We start from the raw sequence: 20,560 nt of genomic DNA, 5'->3' as shown, positions 1-20,560 counted from the left end.
AGGGCGCACACTGCTTGTGTCTTCATTCGTTCACCTTCTTCCATCTCTGTGAGGGATGGACGTTCCCCCCACTTGCAGACAGAGACCAGCTCAGCGAGGAGAAGCATCTGTGCCACACAGTGAACGAGCAAGTGGGGGCAAGCACCACCCTTTGACTTAGGAAGAGTTTTTAACTCGAGCAGATTAATCCATCGAGCACCCATCACTCACAACCTGGCTAATGACTGGGGGATGTCAGCTAAGATGGACAGACGGAAAGAACAGGTGGAAAGATGGTGAGGGAGCCGGGCAGGTAAGTGGGGAAGGCTAGTGTGGTTTTCCGTGTCACTTGCACCACAGGGCGCACAGATGTTTGGCGACACATTGTTTCTGGGTGCGCGTGAGGGCGTTTCTGAAGGAGATGTGCATCTGAGTCAGTGGAGCAGGCCGCCCGCCCCCGGGGGGGTCTCCCCGGACAGCCGAGGGCCTGACCAGCGCGGAGGAGGGGAGGCCCGACTGAGCCTGGATGCGGTGTTTCCTGCCCTCAGGCTGGGGTTACATCATCGGCTCCCGCTTGCAGGCAGCCCGATCATGGGACTTCTCATTCTCCATTACTGCCTGAACCAAGTCCTTATAATAAGTAAAGCAATAAATAAAGAATCCCCTATTGGTTTTGTTTCTCTGGAGAATCCACACGAACACCCTCAGCCTCCCCCTGCATGTGGAGGCTGCCTGGCTGGTGGGCGCTTCTCAATGGATACAAACTGGTTTTGAGACTTGGGGACCTGCACTGACGGAAACACCCAGCCAAGTTAGGGTGAGGGTGGCCAGTTTTCCCACCCCCGCCCCACCTCTGCTTGGCCTGGGGCAGCTCTGCATACATATTCACAAATCTCACACTAACAAGTTTGCTAGCAGACCGTGGCTTTACCTTATCCAGCGGCCTTTGGCACGAGGGACGGGCCTTACCTTCAGGTAACCTCCCTTCTGAGTGCAGGGTCCTGGAGGGGGCAAAGGACAAGATGGAGAGGAGTTAGACCCCTTTGCAGGTAACAGGAAGTCCCTCAGAGTAAGCCGGCCGCACCCTACGGTCCCTCCAGGTACATTTCTAGGTAGTTTCTTTTGCATAAATTGCCACACAGATTTATGGGATTCCCTGTCATGGCTGTAGCTGAAGGGACTGTGGTGGCACCTTACGCAAGGACAGCCGACGTGGAGGTTGGCCACGGCTTTCAAAAGGCCCTGGCTCAGGCTTTGCCCGCGAGAGGAAGGTGACTGCAGTGGGCTCCTGAGGCCCCTCCTCTTTTACATCTGTAATGTGACATGGTGGGAGAATATTTTAAAATATGACGTTTCTTCCCTGATAGTTCCTTTCCCCCTTGTGACCCGCCCCACTCCCCCCTCTGACAGTGACGCCAGCCTGTTCTCCTGCCATAAGAGGAGGAAGGAGAATGCCGTGCCCTCTTTGTGTTGAAAGCTGGGGGAGGGAGGACGACTTAGGTGGCCCCCAACACACAGACACGTAGACGCAGATGAAAAGGGGTCCTTGGGAGAGGTTAAGGAAGAGAGGTTGGGAGGGAACTGATACACCATGGGCCTGACTCCCCAGCAGAGCCCTGGGAACAGAGAAATCTGAAGAAGGGTTCTGGGATCCTGAGAGTAAAAGTGACTCTTCCTGCAGTCTGGACAGAGTCCCGGGGAAATTCTGAGTTTGAGTCGGTTAGGGTCTCCGAGGACAGGGCTGGGAGGCCAGTGCGGCGGAGAGAGGGGCCGCGCTGGAAGGAGCCGGTGCAGGGCGGGCACTGCGGACAGGGCCCGGGAGGAAGCCAGGAGGAGGCTGAGGAGTAGCCAGAGGGGCCAGAGGAGAGAGGACCAGCTGGCTCTACAGGTCAAAGCAGCACTTCAGCGAGTGACAGGCAGGGTCAGGTGCCACAAAAACCTTCAAGACAGATGAGGACTGAAATGAACCTAGGGAGTGTAGCAAACCATTTTTGTAAGTTGGTGAGAGTAGAAGGCAGGCAGAGGGATGAAAGCATGAAAGTAGGGGGACTTGTCCTCTGCTCAGAGGAGCATTAGTGCCTGGGGTTGGGGGCCAGCCCAGACTGAGGACAGTCCTCCGGCCCCCAACGGAGCGGAGGCCCAGACACGGGAAGGAAGGGGAGTTCAGAAGACAAAGCTTATCCCCTTGGCATTTCTGCTTGCAACTGAGGGGCTCATGCAGTTGCACCCAGGAGCGTTAGGGGACAGACAGGCGGAGAGGTGCGCCGAGGCCCAAGCAGCAGAGCAGCAGGTGGAAGAGGGCCTCGGGCTCGGCCCTCAGGGTGGCCCCGCGGCTGGGCCTGCTGGGACTCTGGGAGACGGCTCTGGCCGGTGGGTGGGCTCCCGCCTGGGGCTGCCTCTCCTGGGATGTGCTTCCTGTAATTTACATTGCAGCTGTGTGGTCCTCCCTGCCCAACAGTCTCCCTCCTTTGGCGAGGCTTCTTTGGTTTTTCTGGCAGCTTCCACAAGCAACCATCTATGGCAAGAAGAAAGGGCCAACAAGGCTCCTGGAAAGGAGTGGACGAGGAAGATAGTACTGATGATGCACTGGATGCCGTTCGGTTAGATGCTTTGTATCAATGCCTTGTTTTATTCCCTCAGAACAACCTGACCGGTAAGGTGTGAAGATCCTCATCTTTTAGATGAAACGAAGTAAGGCTCCTGAGGCCATTTCCTCCATCTCTCGCAGGCTTGCTTCCTAAAGTGCAGTGAGGTGCCCCGCAGAGCACTGGGAGGGGACAGGAGACCCAGGTCCTAGGGTCTGCTTCATCCCCGGACAAATCACTCCTCTTTTCAGACTGTGCTCGTTCGGGAAGGACTGCAGGAAATGACTTTGGAGCCTTGCCCTGCGCCATGACGTAGGTGACCGCAGACGGACCTCCCCGCTGGGTAAAGCGGCCAGCGCTCTGTTTTCAGATGCGGAAAGGACACAGCTGACAGAGGCTGAGATACGGGGCCATGCCTGGGGGAGAAGGGGAAGAGATGGGACAAGCCCGGGAAGAGACGGACCTGGGGGGGGGGGGGGTGCGGGCCTGACAGCAGTCAGGGCTGCGGGGTGCAGAGTGAAAGGATCAAATTGCAGAGGCTGATCTCTGCTTCTCAATGGGGCGCCATCAGCCTCAAGGCAGCTGTGCCGCGCACAGTCCGGGAGCTTTCTGACGGACCCATAAATCCAAACCAAGTCTGAGGGGAAAGCACATGGGATGGGGGAGCTCAGACACGCTGGGATAAGAGAACTTTTTTGGAAACAATGTAAGACGCTGGTACCAGGAAGCTTTTTAGGGGGCGAGGGACTGCAGCAAGGTCATTTTCAAAGGAGCACGTACTTTGGCATATCGGGAAATTGTTTTATATCAAGCACAGTGGCTGAGGACACAGAAGTATTAAAAAACTGCGGCACTCCAGCCTCTTTCGAGTAAAATGGCCCCAGGCAGTCCTGTCTGCAGAAAGCTGTCCTTGGGCTCCTGACCAGACTGACACCTCTCCCGCGTTCCCCACTCCTGCGGGGGGGCCTGGGAGGGGACCCACCCGGGAGGGGACCCACCCACCTGCGGGGGGCCTGGGAGGGGACCCACCCAAATTCGCTTTACGTGCCCTGCAACTCCGTCCAGGAGCTCTTGGTTTGTTTGTAACAGATCCAATCTCATCTTTTCTCTGGGGCAGCGTGGTGAAAACTGGTAAGGCTCAGTGTGCGTCCGGAACGAGGTGGGGCCGCTGCTTCAGTTCTCTGCGGGGCTGACTGTCCACTCCCGTCTTGGAAGCCCAAGGGAATAACCACATGGTTGGTTGGAAAGACCATTCCTGGGCTACCTCATTTTCCCATTTATCTTCACTGAAAATTGCATCTCTGGCCCTGGCCAGGTAGCTCAGTTGGTTAGAGCATGGTCCAGATACAGCAAGGTTGTGGGTCTGACCTCTGGTCGGGGCACATGCAAGAATCAACCGACGAATGCATAAATAGGTGCAACAACAAATGGATGTTTCTCTTTCTCTCTCCTTGTCTCTCACTTCCTCTTTCTCTCTCTAAAAATCAATCAATAATTTTTTTTTTTTAATAGCATCTCTGACTGTAACCAGGGAATGTGTCTTTCCTTAACTGGAAGGGTCCTAGAGCAATTTCAGGTCGTCTGTACGAGTATGGCCTCCGGCTGGGACAGGACGTGAACCGTCTTTATGGGGGCAGGGCATTCCTGCCTGCCCTTGTTCCACAGTCAAGGAAACAGGAGGGACAGTGTGACAGGCTGTGTGGGTAGCAGTTCACAGCATCCTCCAGTAGGGAACACACAGTTTAGGGACACCGCTGGAAGGCCCTAAGAGTGGATCAGCCTTTAGAGGGGGCTGAGGAGGTAATAAGTGGACACCTAGGATTCCTGGATTCAGAGTTGCCTCTGCCGTCCTTCAGCCTCGCAGCTCTGGTGAAATGAGGAGGTTGGACAGTCTATCTTCACATATTTCTCTGCTCCAGTCTGAGAATGTTGGGCTTGTGAGAAGAAGGTAATAAGGGAAGACCTTCACTTCAAGTTGCCATGCTCCTTCCTCAGCAGCCAGGCCACGTCCACCAGCTGCTGCTCCTGGTGCCCAGGGGAAGCACTGCTAGGGGGTGGGAAAGGTGACATATGTTTGTAGGACCCTGAGTAAGTCCCTAACATCTTCGAGGTTCAAGTCAGTGAGCAGGATAATTGAAGCACAAGTGAGACTTCCTGTTATGTATCTTCCTATCTCCAAAGAACAATTTGCGATATGTATAAAGTATACAACAGACGATAGCAAAATAAATGCGAATGGGGGAAGGAAAAACGATGGAACTTGGAGGCACATGGGTTCACAGAGCTCAGTCCTTAGAGTCTCCTACGCGTGCTACAAAGGGTAGCAAATCTGGCCCTAAAGCTTTCTGTGGCCAAAGCAAATAATTAAATCAGACTTCTGGCCAAGATGGAGGCATAGGTAGCTACACTTTGCCTCCTCACACAACCAAAAGGAAGAGTATAACAAATTTAAAAACAAAAAATAACCAGAACTGCCAGAAAATCGAACTATATGGAAGTCCCAGAACCAAGAAGCTAAAGAAGAAACATTCATCCAGACCTGTAGGAGGGGTGAAGAGGGGCAGCCGCGGCAGGGAGGACATGCGGAAAGGCAGCAGCGGGAGGACTGGGCAGGTGAGGTGGCAGCTGGTGGATGTGACAGTCCCATGTTTGTGTGCAGATAAACCATGAGGAACAGCTGGGGAGCGAGACAGTGCAATCTAGGGTTCCAGTGCAGGAAAAGAAAGCCTCAAAACCTCTCGGTGTAAAAATCTGTGGGGATTGCGGTGGCAGGAGAAACTCTGAGCCTCACAGGAGAGTTCTTGGAGAGACCCACAGGGTCCTAGACCGTACACAAACCCACCAACCAGGAATCAGCACCAGAAGGGCTCAATTTGCTTGTGGGTAGAAGCCAAAGTGATGAGAGCCGGCAGAGAGCCGAGCAAACGGCATTGTTCTCTCTCAGACCCCTCCCCACATACAGGGTCACAATGCAGCCACCTGGGTTGCCCCGCCCTGCTGAACACCTAAGGCTCCACCCCTTCCAACGTACCAGGCCTGCTGAGACAAAGAAATATGGCCCAGAGGAAAGAACAGATCAAAGCTCCAAAAATAGAACTAAGTGATGAACAGATAGCCAACCTAGCAGGTGCACAGTTCAAAACACTGGTAACCTGGATGCTCACTGAATTGGTTGAGTATGGTTGCAAAAGGGAGGAAAAAGTGAAGGCTATGCAAAGTGAAATGAAGAAAAATATACAAGGAACTAACAGTAAAGGAAAGGAAACTGGGACTCAAATCAATGAGGGAGCAGAAGGAAGACATAAACATTCAACCAGAACAGAATAAAGAAACAAGAATTCAAAAAACCGAGGAGAGGTTTAGGAAGCTCTGGGACAACTTTAAATGTTCCAACACTCAAATCATAGGGGTGCCAGAAGGAGAAGAGGAAGAGCAAGAAATTGAAAACTTATTTGAAAAAATAATGAAGGAGAACTTCCCCAATCTGGCCAAGGAAATAGATGTCCAGGAGATCCAGGAAGCTCAGAGAGTCCCAAAGAAGTTGGACTCCAGGAAGCACACACCAAGGCACATAATAATTAAGTTACCCAAGATTAAAGATAAGGAGAGAATCTTAAAAGCAGCAAGAGAAAAGGAGACAGTTCCCTACAAAAGAGTTCCCTTAAGACTATTAGCTGATTTCTCAAAAGAAACCCTGCTGGTGAGAAGGGGCTGGACAGAAGTATTCAGAGTCATGAAAGGCAAGGACCTACATCCAAGATCACTCTATCCAGTGAAGCGATCATTTAGAGTGGAAGGGCAGATAGAGTGCTTCCCAGGTAAGGTCAAGTTAAAGGAGTGCATCATCACCAAGCCCTCATTAAATGAAATGTTAAAGGGACTTATCTAAGAAAGAGTAGATCAAAAACTATGAATAGTAAAATGACAACAAACTCACAACTATCAACAACTTAACCTAAAAAACACAAAAACAAACAAAGTAAACTAGAACAGGCACAGAATCACAGAAATGGAGATCACATGGAGAATTATCAGTGGGGAGGGAGCGGGGGGAGGACGTGGGGAAAAGGTACAGGGGATGAGAAGCATAAATGGTGGGTACACAATAGACAGGGGGAGGTTAAGAACAGTATAGGGAATGGAGAAGCCAGAGGGCTTCTGTGTACGACCTGTGGACAGGAACTAAGGGGAAGGGGAGTGCTGGGGGAGGGGCAGTGCAAGGTGGAGGGGAATAAAGGGGAGGGAAAAATGGGAAAACTGTAATAGCATAATCAATAAGATATATATTACATATAATATATATAAATTAAATCCATTACCCCTTTGCTGTGGCCATGGGGTAAAATAACAAACCCTCAGCTGTGTAGGGGATGAAACAATAATTGAGACTTGGAGAGAGTTCCCAAAGGGAGGCCGTGGTGAGATGCAATCAGCATCATGGGCAACGCTGACTCTCTGATAATAAAGTTTCTTGGGGCTCAGACAAGGAGGGGGCAGCGCCTTAGAGACGGCGCAGCAGCCGGAGACCAAGGAGCAGGGCCCTCTCCCCGGACCACCGGAGAGTAATACCTCACAGCTGCGTGCAGAGCCACGTGGTTGCTGTGCCCGCTGACGCCCCCTGCGTCGAAAGTCACCACCTGCGGAGAAACAGGGGGCTCGGCTCAGGCTTGGATCCAGGCCATCTGTCCCCCCATACCGTGGGGAAGGAGAGGGGAGGGAGGCCGTGGAACTTTTCACGTTCTGGTTTCATCTGCACTGACTCCGGCTCAGATCAAATCGAGTGCAACCATCGGTTTGGCCACTCGTGGGGAGGCTTTTCCATCGCGGGGTCTTCCTGTTTACTCTTGCTGCTGGCCGGTGGAGCGGAGTGGAATTCGGCCCCCACAGAAGCCGGGGCTCAGAATGCCTGTTTCTTATCTGCCTAGCCAGTGATGCGCACATGTACTTTTCCTGGCTGGCTGCCCTGTGAACTTTGTTCATGTCGGGTGCTGCCTGATTCACTGGGTCTCTTTTCCTTGTGCCTTAGCACAGAAAAGCTTTAGGGGACACTTTCCACATGGCCCGGGGTTAAGTTCACAGGCGAAATGCGTTTATTCGTAGACTGCCTCTGCTTCCATGTTCACAACTATAGATCTGCTTATTAACTAAAAGCTTAGTCTAGGTTCCAGCATTTCATGTCTGTAGAGATGGATTTTTAAAAAGCCCAAGGAACAATAAAAAAAAATAATAAAAGGATAGCTTGAATAATAAAAGAAATACAGGGTCTGGTACAAATAACACCCTTTCTTAGAAAATCTTTTACTACAAAATCATACGCATGTAATTCTGCAACATAACAATATCATACTCCAGCACAGCATAGGACGTTTTAGGTGAAATGTTCACATTAAAACTATAAATCATTACACCCATATTATTACCCTACCAACTATACTCAAGCAGGCCTTACTTCTGCTGGACGCTGTATTTTAAAGAAATCAAGGACTCAGAAAAAGGAATAGCAGTGGTTGGTTAAGGGTGACGGAGAAAGAAAGGCAAGCTGTCCCCAAGGAATGAAGGTGACCACACAGCATGGGCAAGGGGACCAGGAACGAGGCTTGGAAGAGGCTGGGAAGGGATTCACTGTTGGTGATTCTATACTAGACCATTAAACATGTTGACTCTGGGCAGCTAACTTTTAGTAGGCACAGGCTGGAGGGTAGGGCTTCAGATTAAAAGAAAATTTAAAGTCCTGCCAACTGGTCCTGATTCAAACAAGCTGCAAAAATAAAAACAAAATAAAAACACATTTATGACATGAGACTATTGGAAATGCAAAACAATGATATTAATTAATTTTAGGTGTGCTAATGATATAGTTATGTTAATCAAAGACTCGATGTCTTTTAGAATTGCATACTAAAGTATTTAAATATGAAATATGATGGCAAAAATTTGCTTTAAAATAATACAGGAGGTGGGGAGGAGTTTAAATGAAAATAGTATTGACTATGTGTTAATTATTGAGGCTGAGTGATAGGAACACAGAGGTTCATTAAACTGTTCTCTCTACTTTTGTATGCTTGAAATTCTCTATAATGAAGTTTAAAAAAATCTGAGTTAAAGGTTTATAAAAAGCTAATCATATAATGGGGATATATGTCATTATACATTTGTCAAAATCCATGGAATATATGACATCAAAAATTGAACCCTAACGTAAACTATGGGCTTTGGGTGATGACAATGTGTCATGTAGGTTCACTTATTGCAACAAATTGTGGAGGACAGGGGTTAGAGACATACTTTCTGCTCAGTTTTGCTGTGAACCTAAAACAGCTGCCTATTATGTTGCACACCTGAAAATAATACAGTGTATGTCACCTGTAATTAAATTTCTTTTTAAATTTTAAAATACAGTCTATGAAAAAAGCCAGTTAACCATATAACTCAAGTACTGATCCCATTGTTTGATGCAACGCTTGCGGTGCGGGGGCGGGTAGGGGCGGAGGAGTGGGGACGGGGAACTGCCACTGCTCTCCTCCTCAGTACTAGTTAACCCCAGCCTGTTGGGCAAGTCACAGAACTTTACCACTGGAAGCTGTTTCAACTTTCTTTTTTAAAAAAAAAAGTTTATTGATTTTAGAGAGAGAGGAGAGGGGGGAGAGAGAGAAAGGGAGAAATATCAGTGTAAGAGAGAAACATTGACCAGTTGCTTCCCACATGCGCCCTGGGGATGGAACCTGAAACCTAGGTATGTGCCCTGACCAGGAATCGAACCCCCAACCCTTTGGTGTAGAGGACGATGCAACCAAGTGAACCACACCAGCTAAGGAAGTTATTTCAACTTTCAGTGTCTTGGTTTTCCCATCTGAGAGGTCAGAAATATAACACCTGCCCTGCTTTGCTCATTGGGTTGATCTGAAGATAAAATACGCCACATGGGGGTGTTCAGAGCCATACAGCAATAAAGGCTAGAGTGTCAGAGCTCTAAGTCCCTGCCACCGGACAGAGCAGCGGGTTGGGGCCAGGTTGTTATCACAGGCATGCCGGAGGGCATGCTCTTGGTAGGGGATTTGGGGACGTGTTGAGTTTGGCTCAGGCATTTTCAAATTCTCCGAGGTCTTTGTTTCTTTCTCATTTCACATCTTTTTTTTGGGGGGGGGGGTGGATTTTAATTATTTTCAAAGGCTCAGGCAAAGTCTAGTTCTTTCCAAACTGTCAAGTTTATCTTCAACTTATAAAAATGTTTCTCTAGATTTCAATAACCAGTGAAAATATCAAGAATAAGAAAAAGTTCGTCCTTTGCAGGTAATTTAACTATTCTTTTACCTATCCTTAAGATTTTCTTTCTCTTCGGAATGCTGCAGCTTCATTATGATATACCGACATATGGATTTCCTTATATACTGTGTGGGAGTCATCAGGCTTCTTGAAATGGTAGGTTAAGGTCTTTCTCATTCTGGAAAGTTACCAGCTATAGCCCTTCAAATATTTTCTCTGCAACCACTCTCTTGTCTCCCCTTTCAATAAATGGCAGGACAAGAAGACAAAATAAAATAAAATAAATCAGTAAAAACATAGAAAATTAAAAAATATATGATTAATAAATGACAATGAACAAATATAAAGGGCTGTACCCAAAAATTGCAGAATTTTTTTCAAAAAGACCCAGGTCTTTTTCTAAAAATTGACCATTTTGTGACCCATAAAGCAAGTTGTCCACATCTTCTCATAATCTCTTTTTTCTTGTTGCTGCAAGGAGGGCTGAGCCGAGTTGTGTCTGACTCCCTGGATGTTTGCAGACTTGTGCTTCGCTCCTGTAGGTCTTTACAGGCCCCATCCACCACCCCTCTAAGCTGCGGAAATCTTTGTTCAAATGAAATCTGACCCAGTGCCCAATAGACAAGAGACAGCAGTGGCTATTGGCTTCTCTGAGACAGCTCTGGCTTCTCTGAGACAGTGGTCCTCACCTGGGGCAGTTTTTTTCCCCAGAGCCATTTGGCAATGTCTAGAGACAATTCTATGTGATGAATGAGGGGGGTTTTTAGTGGGTAGGCAGGAGGTATTTAGTGGACACAGTCCAGGGATGCCGCCAGGCAGCCTACAATACCAAGGACAGCCCCTCTAACAAAAAATCATCCCACCACAAAGGTCCATAGTGCCACCGAGACATCCTGCCCTACGGGAGCAGGAACTAGGTGTGTCTGGCTTGTTGCTGCAACCCCAGTTCACAACAGACAGTGCATTTCCCATAGCAGGTGCTCAGTAAATATTTGTTGAATGAAAGACAGAAGCAGGGGTTGGGCAGGGCCCCAGGCTGTTTTCTGTAGAGGGCAGAAGTGGCCTTTCCGCAGCTCTGTCCTGCTGGCTGTTCTACGGGATTCTCTCAATGCTGCTGCAGGGAGTGGGACGGGGTGGACAGCTCAGCATCCGGCAGAGCCGGGACCAGGCAGAACCCAGATTCCTTCTAAACGCTGTGCTAATGGTGCAGAGCCAGCTTTGGCCTTGGACATAGGAGAGATTTTTCTGGCATCATCCCAGCTCAGCCCAGGTGACAGCCACCTTCCTGTGACTGAGCTCTGTGAGCCACATGTCTGTTCATGCTTCCTTGTTGGTGCTTCAGGTTCTCTGATTGTGCAGTCGCCACTGCTGGTCTAGACATGGCACCGGGGCCCGCCCAAGGTCTGTGCACTCAGCCTGGTACAGGACTCTGCCACAGAGTGACCCCTCGCCTGCCTAGCGTTAACCCTCCTCCTGCCAGGATTGTGGGTCTGTATGAAAGGAAGGCCACGCTTAGCTCCACTGTGGCCACTCAGGTCCACACTGGCCGCGGGGTCAGGAGGGCCTTCTACTTCTATTACTGCATGAAGTGCAACCAGGGAAGTTAGCCCCAGTGCACTGTGAGAGCTTGAGAGTTTCCTTAATAACAGCAAGGTATATTAAACAGCTTTTTAAAAGAAAGGATTTCCTTGTTCACAGAAATTAAGTCAAGATTATGCTGAAAACAGAGGGGCCCCCACCCCTCGGAATGAATGTGCACAGACAGCCCTGAAGGGCCTCTAAGCTGCGGGGGCGGGGAGGGCGGCAGCTCCGGGAGGGGCGCAGTCTGCACCGCGGAGCAGGCCTCTCCTTCCCAGGCCTCGCAGTCTGGTTCACAAACACGGTCTGCACTTCAGAGGACAAAGAGCAGCTCGTGTCACCGGTGTAAGACACACAGCCACCACTGTAGGAATCCCAGGAGAGCTGAAGAAGTCAGGGAAGGCTCCCTGGAGAAGGCAGTCTCGAGGGGATCCTGGACCACAAATCACTTTTCTGGGACACAAACTTGGGAGACTTTTTCGAGGGCAAGAATGGCAGAGCGGTCTGTGCCCTGAAGATCCTCCCTGGATGGTCAGAGCCAAGGCCGGCTGCAGCGTGGTCTAAGAGACCTCCAGCCCCTCAGTAAGGACCAGTCCTGTTCACCAGTGCTCCCTACTTAAGTAAGGGCCCATCAAAGAAAGCCAAGTTTAGAGAGAGAGGGGTTTATCCTTCAGGCAGGAGTTATTGGGGAGATCTGCTGCTCTTACACACTGAAGTAGGGGAGGAGAGTATTTGGGGGCTGGTCCCGGGGACCCAGGGGACACTGCAGCCCACGTCCCAGACCTCAGTGGTTTACTTCGGGCTGGTCTCCATGGCTGGGCTTGGGAGCCCTGCGACGCTCTGACTCTGTGGGCTGGCGCAGTTAACGGGCAGGGAGTTTGACTCCTGAGCCCGTGGACGGAACCCTCTGCTTTTCACACTCACCCCCTGGTAAGGCACAGGTAGGACATGTGGACCTGCAAGCCGCTGGTGACCATTTTTCCAGCCAGGGAAAAAAAATAGAGTCAATGCAGAGAGCAAGAAAGAGACGGGCCCTGGCAGGGCGGGGCGCACCTGCCTCACCCCCCCGCACGGGATGCAGGGCGAGCCAGTTAGGTGCTCTTCTGTCATTCGGACACAGGCGGCCTCACTGGTAAGTCATGGAAAATCTGCTCTTATGAAAGGTCTAATTCACTCCATGAATTCATCACTGATAAAAGCCTAACATGTTTCTCAGCCAGAAAGATTCATCTTTTAATGAGGATTTATCAGTACTTAATTTTTGATATGATTGGGGATTTAAAGGGTCAAATTTTAGGTATTGACTCATGAAGGATTATTATTGGTTTAGATATGAACAGCAAGCCTCCTAGGCAGGCTGAGACCTGGCCACTGGCCAGGCCACTCCCGCGGACCCCGGGGAGCCGGCCGCGCGCTCCCGGGCCTGTCCTCCTCTGCAAGTGACGGGGATCTCCCCTGTTGCTCTGACTGTGACTCGGATGTCCTCCCTGTAGCCGGTATGAATTCATCCTTGTGTTCTTTGGAGACTGAGGCTTAAAATCCTAGTTTCGCTACTTGCCAAACTCGGGCTAGCTGTTTGACCTCTGGAAACCTCAATTCCCTTTATATAAAATGAGAATTATAACAACATTTACCTTTAAAGTTAAAACAATACAATAACTGCGCAAATGTTTGGTGAAAGGGGAAGCTCTGTACAAATGAGAGTTGCAGCGCAGGCTCCGGGGGACCTGAGTTTTTAGATGGCAGGACAGAGGTGGGGGAGGGAGAAGAGGACACAGTGGGAAAAACCTGTGCCTCCCAGTGCTGCCTCCGGGGTTACTTAGCTTCACAAAGGGTGCGCTGTCCTCAGGAGGCTGGGCCTCTTTCCAGCGCGGCCTGCAGGAGGGCTACGTGGGAGCGCAGCCACCGGGAACGTGAGAAGCATCCCCTTACCAGGTTGACGTCATTCACTTCTATGTGCCGGAGCAGGATGTCGGCCACACGCGCTGTGTCCCACTGCACACCTGGGTCATCTGGGAAGTCCCTGGAAGGAAGATGCAGAACTCGAGCACCGTTTCTCATGGGGCGCGGCTTCTCCCTAAGGTCTGGTGGGTGTCTGCCAGTCTTGTGACAGGAATTGTAGGGGAGATAGCTACCCTTAATATGCAGATTTCTGTTGAAAGCGGTGAAATTTAGAAATATGACGCCACTAAGTATCGATGGACAACTCCACACAATGCACTTTGGGAGCTTTGGGCTCGTTGCTGAGGGGAAAAAAACAGGTGTCAATGGGACAAGGCTTTGTCTACACTTTGGCGAGACAGATGTTAATGGCAAATCTGACACAAGGTAGAATGATACGCATCTTTATAAAAGTAATAGTAATAGTAATTGTGCTTTCATTGAAAAAACACAAAGTCTGTTACTTCATTTAACCTCACGAACACCTTTAAAGAGCCTTGACAGATGAAGTTAAGTAGTTTGTTTGAAAGTCTGTTAAAGTTGGTTTTGAACCCAGGTGTTGTGACTACAAAGCCAAGATGTTTTATCAGCAGGGAGCCGGCAACACCCTGCCTCCAGTGAGGTCACAGCATGTCACCTGTCTCAGGCGCAGAGGCCTCTGCAGGCCAATCTGCGCCACATCTGCATCTCCATTTCCTGCACCACAAGCCTGTCTCCTCTTCTGCTGCTTTTCGGTGCGTGGATCTACGGCAGCACCTGCTGTGAGGCCGAGGCCTCGACCGGCCCCTTTTTGAAGGCGTAACAGATAGAAGTCCACCTCTCTGTGGCTCAGGCCCTGCGGCCACCTGCACAGTGTGCCTCGAGGACACAGGCTCTCTGTCCCCCATCTGGCGGGCTGCTATCACCTCTGTGTGGACAAAGGCCATTAACTGACCCTCTTAGGGCTTTGGTCAAAGGACAGTCATTGAAGGTTTTTCAGCAGGAAGATGGCATGAACCTCATCACTAAAAAGTTATTTCTGTTGCTTCACTGCTACCTGTACCAAACCCCTAGCAGGCCTTCAGTGGAGGGCGGCTCTAGACTTTCCAAAGCAGTGTCCTGTCAGCTGCTCCGTGTGGTTCTCATACTGCTCCTGCAGTAAGCAGGACAGGCAGCCCCGCTGGGGAGGAGTAGGCAGGGAGAAAGAGACCAGTGCAGTCCAGCCTTACTCCTTGGAAACAGCCCTAAACATGGTATGTAGAACATGACCTGCTGAGCTTGACTGCTGAAGGAAAAATAGATACAGGAATCAGCGAAAATACCCTGGTGTGAGGACAGGTACACACCCCCTCCCGGTGGGGAGGTCCATAGGAATGTATCAAGGCATCATTTTGGACTCGATGTGTAAACCGTGCAACTGGTCTTGCTTCAGCGAGAGACAGGTATTCTAGAGCAACTGCTTTGCAGCTTGCTACCTTCCCAGATCTGTACAGACCTACAGGCCTACTGGGAATGGCAATAAAGTTACGGAGTTCAGAATTCCTAGAATCTTTCTTTAATTATTAGCCAAGTCCTTCATGGTTTTTATTGCCATTTGAATGAAAGAGCATGGAAATCTCTCAGATGCTGACATGCCTGGGTAAGTTTGCTAAGATGTAAAGCTGAGCAACCCTTTCTGGCTGAAACAGATGGATGCAGCGGGCCAAAACCACGCTGTGGCCAGCTGAAGCGCAGATGACAGCTGAAGCGCCAAGGGCCAGGGAGACCGGGATGGCAGTGGGCAGGGCAGCAAGGCGCTTAAGCGATGCGCCTCTTTTGGTTCAGGACACTTCCCGCCTCAATGGCACTGTCAGCTCAGAAATGATAAAACAAAATCTTTGCAAAACCTGGAAAGTCACACCCTGTACCTAGACTTCCTAATTTATAAACCTGAGGTCTTTCCTCAAAGTCTTCACTCTATGTCTCCAATCTGTAAGGTGGTAAATTGGGAATAAAGGCAGAATTTCAAGGTCCTCCACAAAGGAAGCTGGGAAACTGTATAAAACATTCAAAAGGTCTATTAAAGATTGTTTAAAGAAACAGGTATTCTACAAAGCAAAAAATGCAAGCTGCCAGCATATATTCTTCCAATGTTCAGAAAGAATCAAAGAAATGCTAAATTAAAGCAGGATATCTGTGTGGAGAAGGGCACAGGGAAAGGGGCTGTTCTATACTATTGATGTGAGTTTTTATTTTTTAAATTTTATTTATTTATTTATTTATTTTTGAGAGAGAGAGAGAGAGAGACCGACCCATTTATTGTCCTGCTGATTTATGGATTCACTGGTTTCTTGTATGTAGCCTGACCAGGGGTCAAATCCACAACCTTGGCTGAGGTACCCAGCCAGGGATGTTGGTGTGAGTTTAAATTGCTACATCGCAATGAGAGGGCATTTGGTTATATACTATTATTTGTGCCCTTTGACTTTATCTTTCTAGAAATTTAGTCTAAGGAACTAATCGGAGACGCCTAAGGCCCAGTCAGCTCCGGCAGACACCACTTTCACTGCGATTAGAAGAGGAAGGAGGCACGAAGTTTGGTTCTGCCTCCAGGGGGCAATTTCTCTAACTTCCTGTTTTGTGGCTTTAGCATGAAAAATGCTAAAGATAACAGTGTTTGGGGGCATGTTCAAAGCAAAAGTAAATAAAGTATAGATATACCCAAGGTAAGGAATGTTAATGCAAAACAAAACAAAAAACCCTCAAGTTACTGAAGTCTAATTTTGCTTTTCACTTCTCAGTCCAAAAGAATGAGACATATGAAAGAGGAATAGAAACGTATTCAGAGGAACTGAATTTTGAAAGCAAAATAAGTTTGTGAGAGAACTTTTAAGTAAAGGGCTCTGAATGCGTCCAAGTCCTCAGATACCCTACTCTAGATTCCCCAGAAAGCGAAGTGTAGGATGCACGCGCACTGGATTGGGGCGTGTGACCCCGGCAAGCAGGAGTGAGTGGCAGAGGGAGGGAGGCCCACACAAGATGCTTTATCGACCTAACGCTCCTTCTACGACTGTCTGAAAAGTTGTATGAAGCCTCTTAGAACTGCTCGTCTGTCCAGGAGGTGAAAGAGGGAAGTGTTTACACCCATGGGGTGCTAACTCTCCAATACTTTAGGGGAAGCAGGCTTGTGCACCTGAGCCTCTGAGCAATGGCAGAGAACACCTAAGGCAAAGAGGAAGGGGTGCGCGCTGGGCCGACGCCCCGGCACAGCCCAGGCCATGGCCGGAGGAGGCGTCCGGAGCGGCGCACACCCCTGCCCCGGAGTCTCCGGGAGCGGGCTCGGAGGGACCGCGCAGTCGCCCATCTAATCCACCGGATGAGCACGCACCGGCACAGGGCCGGGGACTGGGCGCAGGGATTCGACCCTGAGCACAGGTCCTGGTCCTTCCCTCAGGAGACTTCGGCCGGGGGCCGAGGTCTGCAGCACTGCAGGATGAGAAGGGTCTCGGAAGGAGAGCCAGAGGGGCGAGGGCAGAGTGAGAAAGAGCGCCAGGCGGTCGCAGCACCCTTCGCTCACGGCCCTGCCAGCAGCCCGGGGTCGAGGAAGCTCGTAAAGCACCTTAGGGAGACAACGGCATTGTGCTGGGCCCTGAAGACCTCCGGGGAGAACGAGGTGAGTGTTCTGAAAGCCATCAAACGCCACGGAGGAAGGCGACTCTCGCCGAGCTTCTGGTCGGAGAGCCACGGTCGGCACAGCCATTGCCCTGGGCTGTATTTGGCAAACGCCGTGGTAACGCCGCCGGGAAGCGCCCCGAACTTGGCCCGGCCCCAGACCTCGGCGTGCGGTAAACAAGCCGGGTGTCTCGGCCCAGGGCGCACAAACACGACGTCTGTGTTCCTACCAGCTGAGTATCCTCAAATGCCCACCTTTTCTACACGTTCGAGTGCCTCACCCTGGCGGCCCTGCTTAGGACCGAGCCAGGAGAGTCACGGAAACGCTGGGTGAAACCTGCGGGGGGTCGCTTTCCGCGGCAAGGAAAGCCCATCCCCTAGGCTCCCCACGAGGGAGAGCCCCGGCCCGCCTGCCCTGCCCCCGCCGCAGCCCGGCAGGAAGGGGCGCTGCCGCCGCCGCCAGGCCGCCGGCGTGGGTAGGCGCCGCGCTCTGGAAACCGAGCCCCACTTCTGCACACGGCCCTCTGAACCTCCGCGCGGGCGAGGCAGCTCGCACAGCCTTATTTGGTCGGCGCAGCCCAGCTGGAAGGTGCGGCCTGCCCCTCCCCCGCCACCTCTGGCACATTTCTAAACTTGATTACTTCCTTTGTCATCCCAGGCGGGCAAAGGTCATTTGAGTTTACTGAACACTGCCCCGGGAGAGCAGGCAGATTACCTGCTGCCTGCCGGTCCCAGGGGGCCCCAGGGCTCACACCGGCCCGGGGCGGGGGGCGGGGGGGTTCGGGGGGGGGGGCTCAGGGGGCGGTCGGAGGAGCAGGGCTGTGAGCGCGGCCGGAGCCACGAGAGCGCGAAGGCGGTCGATGGAGGCCTCAGGTGTGCTCTTCTAAAGCGGGGCCAGGCAACTTCTGGGGCTGCCTCGGGGTCACAATGACTAGCCTAAGATAAACAGTGAGGAAAAGAAACTTTAGAGCAAAAAGAGTAAAGGAGAAAGGAAAACAGAGAAAAAGTAAGAGGACTGGAAAAAAAAGGTGCATGCATTTAAAGTAATTTTTTTTTCCTGAGCATCTACTCTGAGAAGGGTCTAGGAAGCCAGACAAATACCAAATGCCCCAAGAGACCCTCGTCCATGCAAGGCTTAAAGCTCCCAACCCTAAGCATAAAATGGAGTTTTCCTTTCTCATAGGCCATAAAAGGGACTTGTAAATCATGGCTGTTAGGTATTATACTGAAATCAATTACACTACCTGTGCCCACTCCTCTGGGAAAGATGCATTTATTACTGCAAAAAATTAGTTTGCAAAGTTCATGTGAGAAATCTTTTTGCAAAAATTGCCAGTTTGCTGTTTCCTGTGGCTACTGAAAAACAGAAAAGAAACTGTTCACTGAACTCACTTCCAAGAGGTCATTGGACTCTGCTTGTCCCTAGTAGCCTCGAAAGAGGTGGTTCATTAAGAGCAGATGCCTGTATCCAAGCCCCTCCTCCCTCTTCCCTGACTCTTGACAGAGAGTGGTGGTGGGGATGGGTTGGCAAGTATTCGTGGATACGTGCAGACTGAGAAGGAACCTCCTGAGGAGGAGGATGTGCAGCATTATTTTGAATAGAGAAGGGGCAGTAGAAAGGTGCCTGAAATTTCTGCTACATTGGTCTTTCTTCCTCCCTTCCTTCCTTCCTTCAGAACCAAATACATTAGAATCACTTCAGAGAGGAGGTTCATTCTTGATTTTGGCAAGCATCTGCAACGCCGAGAAGCAAGACAAGACAGGAAGCCACAGAGCTGGGGCCTTGAATCCCTGTGGGCTGGCCAGGCCTTGCTGGAATTCCGAAGAGGGCAGCACTGGGAGCCCTGGGAAGGCGTTAAGGTGGGAATAGTCCTTGAATGTTTAGGTCCCACTGAACTGCAAGGCACTGTGCTGGATGATATAAGGAACACAAGTGGACAGAATGATCAGACAAGTGTTCAAATAATGAAATCTAAGACAAAGAAGTAGTATAAGAAGTCAAGTGAATTGCTGTGAGGGTTCAGAGAAGAGAACTGTGAGATTTTACCAGGTAAATCGAAGCCGTTTCCCGAAGGCAGGGCATCTGAGCTGGGTGAGGATGCATGGGCCTCCCGACGGGAGTCCAGAATCCAGACTGAGGAAAACAGCCTGAGCTACGTTGTGCAGCTGTGATTTGAGAACAGCAAGTCCAGTTCCACGGCGCAGAGGGTCCCTGTCACCTTAGAGAAGACTGGCTTACAGCTAGGAGTTAAGGAGCGGTTGCATGGCAGCAGCCAGATCAGGTGTGCTTTAGGGAATTAGCCTGGAAACAGCCTGAAGAACGCGCTGGGCGACTGCAGATCAGCTCGGCAGCTACGCTGGTCCCGTCCAAAGGGAGAGAGCACGGGATTTAAAAAGAGCAAACAGCCCCTCCGCGGCTCACTGCTCTCTTATAATGTTTCCGTGGAGCCAAAGCAGAGCCCCACCTGGGCTGTCCTGTTGCTTCTTCTGCCCTAGGCCCTTCCTTTGTTTCCTGGTCCCCAGCTTTAGTCAACCGCCTCTCAAAACCACCTGGGTTCATCTTGTGAAATCTTTCCTGCACAAAGTCAAGAACCCACAGTCCAGGCCAGCCTGAGGCAGACCTACTCTTGGCCCAGTCCCTGTTGGTAACAGTATGAACAAAGAATAAAATGACATCAAAGATGACTCCAGCTTTCAATAGGAGGTATTCCAGTTTTAGTAACATTCCTTAAAGTCAGATGCTGTCAATTTTTTAATGATCATTTGGTATAACAATACAAAGTGCCAGAATGGGCATGAAACTGGGGGTGCTTTTTTGGTTCATTTTAAGAAAAAATTAAAGCAATATATTAAAAAATTATCATCAAGAAGTTGTAACCACCCTGGCCAGGTAGCTCAGTTGGTTAGAGCAGCGGTCCCCAACCTTTTTGGCACCAGGAACCAGTTTTGTGGAAGACAGTTTTTCCACGGACCAGGGTAGGGGCTGGGGGGCGGACAGGAGGCAGAGTGCAGGTGGTAATGAAAGCAGAGCTTCACAGGCTAGCCCTCCGCTCACCTCCTGCTGTGCGGCCGGGTTCCTAACAGGCCAGGGACCACACTGATTCACAGCCTGGGGGTTGGGGACCCGTGGGTTAGAGCATCATCCCGCTACACCAAGGTTGCAGGTTCAGTCCCCTCTCTGAGCGCAATACAAGAAGCAACCAGCCCTGGCTGGTGTGGGTCAGTGGATTGAGTGACAGCCTGTGAACCAAAAGGTCGCCAGTTCAATTCTCAATCAGGGCACATGCCTGAGTAGCGTGCCAGGTCCTCGGTTGGGGGTGTGTGAGAGGCAACCAATCAATGTATCTCTCACACATCAATGTTTAAAAAAGGGGAAAAGAACCAATGAATGCATAAAAAAGTGGAACAACAAATTGAACAACCTATTTCTCTCTCTGTCTTCCCTCTCTCTGTATTTCTTAAGTTAATAAAAATAAAAAATAGAAGTTGTAACCATGCAGAAACTGCCTAGGGGTTGCCTCAAGAGTACAAGAACCCTAGCTCAGAACTCTTAGGTACAGACAGGGGAGAAAGGACAAATTTGA

General features: G+C 50.4%; 1 protein-coding gene across 1 annotated transcript in view; it reads right to left on the bottom strand.

Moving 5' to 3' along the window:
• PIGL (phosphatidylinositol glycan anchor biosynthesis class L) overlaps positions 1-20,560 on the bottom strand; it is a 63,150-nt gene that overhangs the window by 7,790 nt on the left and 34,800 nt on the right. The window contains exons 3-5 of the mRNA XM_054571198.1: positions 13,338-13,428; positions 7,134-7,201; positions 949-980 (exon numbers count right to left, since the gene is read on the bottom strand). Of these exons, the coding sequence (XP_054427173.1) occupies positions 949-980; positions 7,134-7,201; positions 13,338-13,428 (191 nt within the window). The remainder of the gene's footprint in view (positions 1-948; positions 981-7,133; positions 7,202-13,337; positions 13,429-20,560) is intronic.

This window comes from Pteronotus mesoamericanus, unplaced genomic scaffold, assembly GCF_021234165.1.
Source record: "Pteronotus mesoamericanus isolate MK-2021 breed Mesoamerican mustached bat unplaced genomic scaffold, CSHL_Meso_final contig_22, whole genome shotgun sequence".
NCBI classification, from domain to species: Eukaryota; Metazoa; Chordata; class Mammalia; order Chiroptera; family Mormoopidae; genus Pteronotus; species Pteronotus mesoamericanus.
This window is presented reverse-complemented; position numbering and strand designations above follow the sequence as displayed.